Source organism: Colius striatus, chromosome 7 (genome assembly GCF_028858725.1).
Source record: "Colius striatus isolate bColStr4 chromosome 7, bColStr4.1.hap1, whole genome shotgun sequence".
Classification (NCBI taxonomy): domain Eukaryota; kingdom Metazoa; phylum Chordata; class Aves; order Coliiformes; family Coliidae; genus Colius; species Colius striatus.
Genome location: NC_084765.1, coordinates 851,264 through 861,885, shown reverse-complemented (window position 1 = coordinate 861,885; position 10,622 = coordinate 851,264). Strand labels below are relative to the sequence as shown.

At 71.5% G+C, this 10,622-nt stretch overlaps 1 protein-coding gene across 1 annotated transcript; it reads right to left on the bottom strand.

Annotated features, from left to right (window-relative positions):
* Window positions 1-329: 329 nt before the first annotated feature.
* Window positions 330-9,646, bottom strand: PLEKHG3 (pleckstrin homology and RhoGEF domain containing G3). Its single transcript, XM_061999554.1, has 16 exons — window positions 9,623-9,646; window positions 6,455-6,765; window positions 6,260-6,360; window positions 6,099-6,168; window positions 5,967-6,013; window positions 5,750-5,900; window positions 4,903-5,037; window positions 4,619-4,801; window positions 4,218-4,310; window positions 4,040-4,126; window positions 3,893-3,926; window positions 3,705-3,812; window positions 3,385-3,423; window positions 3,257-3,264; window positions 2,940-3,146; window positions 330-2,611 (listed from the first exon to the last, which is right to left on the bottom strand). Exons 2-16 carry the CDS (start codon window positions 6,725-6,727, stop codon window positions 917-919), a joined length of 3,231 nt encoding a protein of 1,076 aa, XP_061855538.1. The 5' UTR covers window positions 6,728-6,765; window positions 9,623-9,646; the 3' UTR covers window positions 330-916.
* Window positions 9,647-10,622: the final 976 nt, after the last annotated feature.

The window sequence follows — 10,622 nt, the reverse complement described above, 5'->3', positions numbered from 1 at the left end:
CACCCCCACACGCGTGCATGGCCCCCTCCCCGCCGCCCACCACCCGCACAAGGGGTGCCAGGGGTGCCCCCCAACCCACCCCCCAAAGCCATAAACACCTCCCTCCCCAGCGTGTGGGTGCAGAGGGGGCAACCCCAGACCCCCAGGGGCACCAACCAAAGAGCGTCAGCCCACGGGGCGCGTGGGCACAGGGGCCACCGCTTGTCACCTTGCCCGCATCCCACCCCCCTGCGTGCCCCTGCCAGGGTGGGGGGGACCCCCTGCACCCCACGGCCGGGCCGAGCCACCCCCGGGGGAGTGTGGGCAACCAGAGAGGAACTTTTGGTTCAGTTTGGGGTTTCTTTTTCTAATAAAGATGTGAAAGCAAGCGGGCGCAGTGCTGGGGCCCCCGTGGGCTGGGGGGCATGGGGGGTCCTGCTCCCTTGGTGGATGAGGTGGGGGCAAAGGGTGCCCCTTCTTCTAGGGGCCATGGGGTGCCCTTTCTCCCAGGCTATTGGGGGTCCACGGAATGCCCCTTCTCCTGGGCAGCTTGAGAGTCTACGTGGTCCCCCTTCTCCTGGGCAAGGTGGGTGTCTACGGGATGCCCATTCATCCAGGTAGGTTGGAGGTCCGTGAGGTGCCCCGTCTCCTGGGTAAGCTGGAGGTCTACGGGGTGCCCCTTCTCCTGGTCAGGTTGGGGGATCCACAGGGTGCCCTTTGTCCTGGTCAGGTTAGGGGTCCACAGGGTGCCCCTTCTCCTGGGCAAGTGTCTACAGCATGATCCTTCTGGCTAAGCCGGGGGGTCCACGGGTTGCTCCTTCATCCAGGTGAGTCGGAGGTTCCCCGGGCTGCCCCTTCTCCCCGGCAGGTTGGGGGTCTGTGGGGTGCTCCTTTAGCCAGGGGTCCGCAGAACACCCCCCTTCTCCCCATCCCCCACCTAGCTGGCGGCATCCAGGGTCTGAAATTTCTGGCGCAGGTCCCGGACGAGGCCGTGCCGGGGGGGCTGTGGGGGCTCGGGGCCGTCGGGGGGCTCGGGGCAGCGGCGCCGGTACTCCTCGGAGGCCTGGTAAGCTTTGCACCGCTCCACCACCGCCTTCAGGCAGATCTTCTCCCGGGTGGTGGGCGAGCGGATCTGCACGTAGCTGGGGGGCTCGGCGGGGGGCGCCGGCAGCCGCTCCAGCACCAGCACCCGCTGCCCGGGACCCAGGGCGGCCTCCGCCGTCACCCACAGCTCCCCGTCGCTGCCGTACCGCGCCGGGGCCGTGCCGGGGGTGCTGAGGCTTCCCCCGGCCTCGGCGCTGCGGCTCCGGCCGCCGCCCCGCTCCTTCTCTGCCGGACGCCCGCCCCGGCACGGCCCCTCGGGGGCGGAGCGGCTGCGGCTCACCGGGGGCGGGCGCGGGGCACCGAACCGGGCACGGAGCTGCCGCACGTCGGGCCAGGCGAAGGGCTCGGCGGCGCCGGGGCTGGGCGGGCTGCGAGGCGCGGCCGGGGACGGGGGTACCGCCAGCCCCCCGTCCCGCGGCACGGCCGGCTCGGGGGGGCCGGCTCGGAGCGGCGTCCCGTCGTCGGGCAGCAGCGGGGGGCGGCGGCAGCCGGCGCGGCGGCTCTTGATGCGGAGGCTGTACTGCCGGGCCAGCTGGTACACCTTGGTGCCGGCGTGCGCGGGGCTCAGCGGCAGCCGCGGCGGGGGCGCGGCCGGTGGTCCCTCGACGCCGGTAGCCAAGTCGTCCTCTTCCAGGATGAGCAGCGGCTCGGGGGTCTGCAGCCCGTTCTCGCGGCACGGCTCCCTCGGGGCGGGCTCCCCCGGGGGCGGCTCCTTCGGGGGCGGCTCTTTCGGGGATGGTTCCTTCGGGGACGACTCGATCCCCCCGGGGGGAGGCTCAGGGCTCGCCGGGGGCCGGGGGAGGCCGTTGATGCGGCAGACGGAGCTCCGCACCAGCCCTTTGGGGATGAAGGAGAGGCTCTCGCGGCGCCGGACGCTGAAGCTGGCGTCCCGGTTCTCGGCGTGCCCGTAGTAGCTCTTGATCTTGTCGAGGAGCAGGCGGTCCCGGTTGGATAGAAACGACTCCCGGCGGGCTCCGGTGAGCGGCTCGGGGGAGGGGATGGGGCTGTGGGGCCCTCCGCCGGGCTCCCCGACCTCGAGGGGGAGGCCGCCGTCCAGGCTGAGGGCGCTGCCGCTGCGGCTGTGCAGCCGTCCCGCCGGTCCCTCCAGCGCCAGGCTGCTGCGGCGAGAGAAGCTGCCGCCGCCGCCGAACCGCTCCGCGATCACGCTCGCCTGGTCCAGCACCGACACGGGCAGGATGCTGCCAGCAGCTCCTTCCTCTCCTTCCTCCTCCTCCTCCTCCTCCTCCTCCTCCTCGCTGCTCAACCCCTGCAAATCCTCGGCGGCTCGCTCCGCCTCCCCCTCCCCGCCTGGCTGCACCGGTGCCGGGGTCCCCACCGAGGACGGGGCTTCGGGTGCCCCCGGCCCCTCGGGGTGCTGGCCGGCCTGCGGAGGGGTGGGCGGGTGGGTGCTGGGTCCCTCGGGACCGCCCGGCGGGGACTGCGGGGCCGCACTGACCTTCTCACAGCTGCCTGGCCCCCAGCTGCTCGGCCGCTTGGGTCCCTCTGGCATCAGTGGGTACCCCCCGGCCTGGGCAAGAGCAAACGGGGAGGGGGGGTCATGGGCTGGGAGGGTCCCCCCCCAGCTGCTCCGAGCAGGGCTGCAGCCAGAGGTGAGTCCTGGCCAAGCCACATCTGAGACCTCACAGCAGCCCTGGGAGCGACTGGGGTACCCCAGGACTGATGCATGGTGCCCCAGGAGTGATGTGGGGTGCTCTAGAAGTGACACAGGGCTCTCTGCAAGCAACATGGGGTGCCCTAGGAACGATGCAGGGTGCCCCAGGAGTGATGTGGGGTGCCCTGGGTAGCGTTATGCAGTGGGTGCAATCCCTGGGGTTTGTGGGGACCGTGGTGGGTACCTGCTCCTCCTGGGGCTCCACCAGCAGATCCCCGCTGCCCAGCTGTTCCTCCTGGCAGTCCTTGCTCAAAGCTTCCTCCTCTTCCTCCTCCTCTTCCTCCTCCTCATCCTCCTCCTCCTCCTCCACCATGCCCTCAGCCACTGCCCAGGCTCTGGGGTGCTGGGGGGGCTCCCCTGCCTCCAGGAGCGCCCCATCGCTGCCAGCGTGCTGCTCAGGGGTCAGTACCGGGCTCAGTACTCTGTGCTTCCCCTGGCAAGCAGCGTGCCAGGGCTGAGGGGGCGGCAGGCGCCCCAAACCACCTTGCACCACAGCCTTACCTTGAGCCCTGCCAGCCAGGAAAGAGAAAAGCAGAGGTTAGAGGGGAAGGCAGCACCCCAAAATGCACCCCCCAGCCCCCAGCCCCCTCTGCCCACCCCAGGGGTGGCCAGCAGCCGTGCCAGCTCACCTTGCTCGCCCAGCTGCCGCAGGATCTGCTTGGCTGGCTCTGTGGGGTGAAGTTGGGCATCCAAATTGGGTGACGGTGGCATCATCCCTACGTCCCCCAGCCCGTCCCAAGCCAGGCCCCCCACTCCCTGCCCCAGCTGGGGTCTGCACCCCGCTGCCCACGCAGCCAGTCTGGCAGCACTGGATGGGCTCTGTGGGAGGGCAGGGACCACCCCCATCGGCACCAGCACCCTGTGCCCGTCAGGCATCTGTGTGCCCTCGCCACGGCTTTGCCCCAGGGGAGGGATGGCATGTGGGATGCCGGGGATGTGCAGCTCTCACCGGACTGCCGGCGGCCCTGGCGCGCCTCGGCGGTGCTGATGGCCAGGGGTTGGTAGGACCAGCTCTTCTTCAGGCGCTCGGGGCTGCAGCGGGGCAGGCGCGGGGGGTCTGCGGGCACAGGGGGTTACGCTGCGGGACTGGGGGCAGGGGGACGGGCAGGGAGGGCACAGCGGGGCAGCAGCACTCACGGAACAGGTCCATCTCCAGGATGGCTTCCTTAGCCTGGGGAGGAAGGAGGATGGAGGGAGATGAGGGGTGAAGCTTCCCCCTGCCTCACCACGCTGGGGTTGGGCCCCGGTGCCAGGGTGGTGCCCATCCATGCCCCCTGCCCTCACCTTCTGGGGGATGGTGGCGTGGTGGTTCTCCAGGATGAGCCGCTTGATGTGGTGGGTCCACACGCGCTTCTCCTCTACGCTCTTGGCCTGGCGGGGGGAAGCAGGCACAGGGAGGGTGGTAGAGTTTGGGCAGAGGGTCCCTAGGGTGCCCCCCACCCCTGTGCCCCCCCCCGGTTACCTGCAGGTTGTGCTGCTGCTTGCCGTGCTTGTAGTGAGCCAGGCTGAAGCAGAGCGAGTCCCGCGTGCTCTCGATCAGCATCAGCGAGGAGCACTGTGGGGACAGGCCATCAGCCCTCCAGCCCCAGCACCCCAACGTCCCCCATCTGTCACATCCCTGGGTCCCCCAGCGCTCCCAGCTTCCCCACTCCCATCACACCTCCAGGTCCCCCATCCCTGGCACGCACGAGGTTCCCCATCCCCAGCACCCTCCAGAGTCCTCCATCCCCACCACGCCCCCGAGTCCCCCCTCTCTTTCACCCTCCACGTCCCCCATCCCCGTCACCCCCGGCTGCCTCATCCCCACCACGTCTCTGGGTCCCCCATCAGCACCCACCAGGTCCCCCCATCCCTGGCACCCACCGGGATGTGGCTCTTGTAGACGTAGTGGTCTCCGCGGCGCTTGGTGATGAGAAGGGTCTTGTCGAAGAGGAAGACGGCGCGCTCGTGGCGCGCCCGCTGCACGCGGAACGTGCCCTCCAGCACCAGCTCCCCGTAGCTGGTCAGGTCTGGCCCCTTCCAGCCCAGCAGCAGCGACTGGATCTCCTGCGAGGGGTCCCCAGCCACGGGCACGTCAGAGCCGCCAGCTGCCGCGGTGCTGCCGGCCCGGTGCCGCTCACCCGGTGCCACCCGCCGCCGGTGCCCACCTGCTGACGGATGGCGTGCTCGTGCTTGCGCTTCATGTCGTTGATGTACCAGGCCACGCAGGTCATGGTGTCAATGGCCTCCAGAACCACCTCATAGTCGTCCCCTGACTTGTGCTCAAAGTGCTTGGCGATCTCCTGCGGGCAAAGGGCACGGCGTCGGAGCAGCACCAACGGTGCCAGGTGCCTGTGCCATGCCAGGGAACCAGGCTGTGCCAGGGAGAGGTGCTCGTGCCGTGCCAGGGGATGAGGCTGTGGCAGGCAGATGTGCTGTGCTGGATGTCTGCACCGTGCCAGGTGGAAGTGCACGGTGCCTGGACTGTGCTGGGTGCCCATGCAATGCCAGGGGGTGAGGCTGTGCCAGGCAGACGTGATGCGCTGGACGTCTGCACCACGCCGGGCGGAAGTGTGCCATGCCAGGTTCTTGTGCCATGCCACCCCCTGACTGTGCCAGATATTCATGCAATGCCAGGGAGGTGTGCTGTGCTGGGTGCCTGCACCATGCCATGCTCTGCCAAACGCCTGTGCCATGCCAGGAGCTCACACCATGCCGAGCGCCTGGACTGTGCTGTGGAAGCGTGCCATGCCAGGCTGACGTGCCATGCCACCCCCAGACTGTGCCAAGAGCCTGTGCCGTGCCATGAGCTCACACCACGCTGGGTTCCCAGGCTGTGCAAGGAAGACGTGCCAAGCCAGACGCCCGGGCTGTGCCGCACTGGCTACCCATGCTGTGCCACATCCCTGTACCACACCATCTGCCCGAACTATGCCAGGAACTCATGCTCTGCCACATGCCCATGCCACACCTGACACCCGGACCACACCGGGTGCCCACACCACGTCGGCTCACCTGGAGCAGCAAGTGGTACTTGAGGATCCTCTGGACGGGCTTGAGCAGGTAGGCACCGAGGGGCAAGGCGTGCCGCAGGCGCTCCTGGCACTCGCGGAGGAACCGCGCCTGCGCTTTGCTCCTCATGCACTCTGCCAGCGCGGCCACCGAGCTGCGGGCAGGGAGCGGGCTCAGCCCCCTGCCCGGCCCCCTGCCCGCCCGCGCCCCCGCCACTCACCTCGGGTAGTTGTTGCAGTACTGGGTGTAGATGGCAAACTCCTGGCTCTGTGGGCACGGGGAGGGCGGTGAGAGCCCGGCACGGCCCTGTGCCGCCCCGCACTCCGCCGCCCCTCGCCGTGCCCGTCCTTACCCGCGTGACGAAGCAGACGGCCACGGCCACCGGGTCGCTGGCGCAGCTCTCCAGGTTTTGCAGCAGGGTGCTGGGGGGTGACAGAAGGTGACAGGGTGACGGCAGCTCCCGCCAGCTGCAGGGCAGCGTGGCGCCAGCTGTGCCACGCCGGCAGCACCCACCTGCTGAGCTCGTAGATGTCCTCGATGTTGCCGAACAGCGCGCTGACCTGCTCCGGCCGCAGCACCGGCTCCTCTGCGTCGATGATCTTGCCCAGGTAGCCCTGCCAGGCACTCACAGTTGGCACCGGTGCAACCATCCAGCCCCCCACCAAAACCCCACTGGAGGGGTGCACGTACCCCCCACCCCCGGCTCACCTCCACGATGCTGCGCAGGTCCCGGGCGTAGGTGCGCTCCGACTCCACGATCTCCAGCACCACCCGCCCCAGGTAGCTGGGCTCAGCCCCGAAAGGTGCCAAGGGGTGCCCGCCCCGGGCTCCTGGCCACCCCCCCGGGGAAGCGTTGTTGTTGCTGTTGCACAGCCCCTCGGCCCACGGCTCGGCCACGCCAGCGGCCGGCTCCTCCATGGCAGCGCCGGGCTCCGGCACCGGGCTCAGGGCAGGGCACTGCGGGCACGCGGGCACTGGCATGCCGGCATGCCCCGGCACCGGCGGCTCACAGGGTAGGTCTGGGGTGAGAGTGGTGTGGTTAGAGGGTGCAAACACTCCCTGCAGTGTTTGGGGTAACGGTGGAGAGCACGTGGGGTTGATAACCAAACCCTCCAGGCTGCGGGGTGCCAGCATCCCCCAACCCCTCCGGATCGGCTGAGGCAGGATACGGCCCAGCTGGGTCCTGGCACAGCCCACCGAGGGCACTGACACGGGGGGCTTCACCCTCTCCCTTACCCCAGATGTGTCCCAGGAGCTGAGGACCACGGTCCCAGAGGAGGAGGAGGCAGCATTGGCGCAGTGAGGCCACCGCCGAGCCCCCACCCGCCAGCACCCCGCGCCAGGGCCGTGCGTCAGCGCCGCGCCCGCGGGACACCTTCCTGGTGAGCTCAGCGCTGGCTCACCCTTCCACAGCACCCACCGCTCCCCCCTCCACTCTCCCTGGCATGGGGATCCTCCCGTGCCACCAAAACCTCCCGGTGCCCCCGACACGGTTGTGGCACCCAACGCCCAGCCGCCGGCGGGACAGCGGCGAGACCCCGGCGCCGCGGGGCTTTCGGCAGAGGCCTGTTTGCGGCGGGGCACCGAACCCGCTCTCCCGGGCAAGCGGCCGGCCCCAGGGACGGTGACCTTCAGCCGGGCCACGTGCCGGCGGCAGGGCTGCCCGAGCCCCCCGGCGCTGGGCTGGGGGTGCCGGCACCCAACCAGTCAGGCCGGTTCCCGGCGGCTCCTCCCCGCAGCCGCTGCCGGGTGCCGCATGGCCGCTCTCCCGCCGCCGCCGCCGCCGCCCTCCCGCTGCTTTCCCGCGCCACACCGGAGCCTCCCGAAAACCCTCTGCGGTGCCCCCCAAGCGGGGCCTGGCCCCATATCCCCAGCTGGCTCTGCCATGGGGCACCTCACTGGCACCCTAGCTCGGGGTGATTTGCAGGGTACTCCCCCACCTTCCACTCCCCAAACCTTTCAGCCTCGCCTGTGGCTACCTCAGCCAGGGGGCACCCGGTCCCGTGGGCACCAGGCGGGCACCCGGTCCCACGGCCACCTCGTCCTGTCCAGCCTGCTGGGGTCAGCACGCCCCCAGCATCCACCCCCGCGGGGTCTGACCCCTCTCCCCACCCAGGACGGGGGGACACGAGGGGTCACCCGGTTGGCACGGCGGCTGCCCCCCAGGCCACGGGGGCTCCCCCATGTGATGCCCGGGCCGGGGATTTGCTGCCACGGCGGCTCGTCCCCCATGGCCGCCCCCGGCCGCCTTAATCCGCTCAGCGCGCCGGGATTACGGCGCCGGCCCCACGTCACAGGGACGGCGGCCGCTCGCCTCGGGCCCCCGGCCGCCAGCAGCCCGCCCCGCCGGGCAGGGAGGGGGGGTTTATCCTCTTACCCCCCCTCCAGCACTGCCGTGGTGGGCACGCGGCCGGACAGAGCCCCCGGGCTCCCACCTGCTGGGGGGGATTAGCCCTGACCTTCAGCCCCAATCAGGACAGGCTGCTCCCCACAATCCCCAGAGCTGGGGGCTGCCAGAGCCCCCAGGCACCCCCAGCCCCGTCACAGGGGATCGGAGACCCCTTCGGGGTGCCGAGCTGGATGCAGCCCCTGGGTGCAGACAAGGGCGCTGGGGGGGCGGGGGGGCTGCCAGCTGGCTCCGGCACGGTGGGTCCCCAGAACTCCCCATCCAGGGGAAACTGAGGCAGGGCCGAGTTGTGCCGAGCCGCCGGAGCGAGGGAGGAGGGACCTGCGCCCCGGCGTGGGACCGCCGGCCCCGTCGCACATTCCTGTGCGGGAGCCGGGGGGCGAGGCACAGCCCACGGCGCTTTCCCAGGGCCCCGGCGCTGCCCGGCACGCCGGGAGGGGAGAGGAGAGGGCAGCCAGGCTGGGGGTGCCGTGCCGGGCAGGCAGCCGAGCGGGGCCGGAGGCGAGCCAGCCCGCCGGAGCCATATAAGGGCAGGCGGTTCACCATTTCCAGGCGTTTTCCAGGATCCCAGCAGCCCTGGGAACGGGGAAGGTCGCTGTGGCTCCAGCGCAGCTGCCACGGCTCGGCGCGGCCATCGCTCCCGGCCCTGGCTGGCACCGCCGCTGCCCGGCGGGCGCGGGCTGGCTGCTGCTGGCACTCCTGCCCGCGGCATCGCGGTGTCGCGGGTGGTCCGGCACGAGGCGGGTGTCCCGGGCCACCGCGGGGTGACAGCCGTGCCACGGCAGCCACGCAGCTGTGCCCGAGTGGCACCGGAGCCTGCGCGGGCTGGCGGGACGCGGTGGCATCGAGCCCGCGGGGCTGCCAAAGCCTCTTAGTGCCCGGTGCCCGTGGCGTCCCGCGTGGCCGTCAGCCACCTCATCCCACCCGAGGGGCACGGGGCATCCTCACCCCACGCGCGGCTGGGGGTCCCAGCCCCCCCCCGGCACGCGCCCGGGGGTCACCCCACGTGCCGCAGCCTCCGTCCCGCACCTCTGGCTGGGCCCGGGGTCCCTCCCAGCCCCACGGCTGCTGGTCTCCCAGCACCCCGCAGACCCACAGCTCTGCCCCACGGCTCACCGGGACCCCCGCGGTCCCTCCAGCACCCAAGGCTCCCGCCCCACTAGGACCCGCGCTCCTGGGCAACCCGCGACCCACAGCTCCCACCCCACGGGGACACACCGTTCCTGCCCCACTGAGACACACGGTGCTGAGTACCCTGAGACCCCCCGGCTCCCCATCCCCACAGGCACCCCCGGCACCGGGCACTCCGGACCCCGAGACCCACGGAACGAAACAACCTCCCGCCCTACTGGGACCCGCGGATCCCGCTCTACCGGGACCACCATCTCCCTCCCAGCCGCGATCACCATCTCCCGCTCCCACCGAGCCCCCTCCTCTCCATCCGTCTCCCGGCCCCGCGCCGGACTCACCCCGCGCCGCCGCCGCCGCCGCCGCCGCCCCGTCCCGGCCGGACCCGCAGGAAGCGGCGGGAGAACCCCGGGGGCGGGGACTGCGGCCGCCCCGCCCGGGCTGCTGCTGCTCCGGCATCGCCGCGGCCCCCGCCCGCTCCCGGACGCGATACCGGAGCCGTCCCGCCACGGGCACGGTTCCGGGACGGTCCCGGTGCTGTCGCTGCCCTGGGGTGCGGCGAGGAGCGGGGCGCGGGGCGGGGAGCGCGCACCCACCGGGGCAGCCCGTGAGTCCCACCGGGGGGATACCAGCGCCCCGTGGGGTCCCAACTGGGGGGACACCAGCGCCCCGTGGGGTCCCAAATGGGGGGACACCAGCGCCCCCGGGGGGTCCCAACCGGGGGGATATCAGCGCCCCGTGGGGTCCCAACCGGGGGGATACCAGCGCCCCGTGGGGTCCCAACCAAGGGGATACCAGCGCCCCGTGGGGTCCCAACCGGGGGGATATCAGCACCCGTGGGGTCCCACCCGGGAGGATATCAGCACCCGTGGGGTCCCAACCGGGGGGACACCAGCGCCCCGTGGGGTCCCAACTGGGGGGACACCAGCGCCCCGTGGGGTCCTCACCCCATGGGGCACAGCGCCTGGGCGCTGCTGGCCAAGGGGCCACCACCGTCATGGGGCAGATGTGGGGCACATGGAGAGACCCCATCGTGGGGGGATGTCCCCCCCAACCCGTGTCCTCCCCTTCTCTCCAGCGCCTAGCTCCACAACAGCTGAGCCCAAAGAGCCAACCACCATCAAGGGGCCCAGAGCATCCCGAGGGGCTCAGAGCTTCCCAAACAAAGCAGGGGGGCAGCGGGAGCCCCCAGCCCAGGTGCAGCAGCCCCGCGCCCCATGGCACCTGCCGCCACCAGAATGGGGCCATTCTGCGGCCGGGCGCCTCGTGCCGCCGGCGCCGGGCTGGGCTCAAAGGCAGGATTGTTCGGGGCCGGCTGCCCGGGCACAGCCAGGCCCCCCC

Excerpts from the sequence above, each read along its gene's own strand:
- PLEKHG3 (XM_061999554.1), bottom strand. The coding sequence starts at position 6,727 with ATGCCAGTGCCCGCGTGCCCGCAGTGCCCTGCCCTGAGCCCGGTGCCG. Across the intron at positions 5,901-5,966 it reads TACTGCAACAACTACCCGAG|CTCGGTGGCCGCGCTGGCAG; the intron begins GTGAGTGGCGGG and ends CCCTGCCCGCAG. Across the intron at positions 4,127-4,217 it reads AGCAGCAGCACAACCTGCAG|GCCAAGAGCGTAGAGGAGAA; the intron begins GTAACCGGGGGG and ends TCCCCCCGCCAG.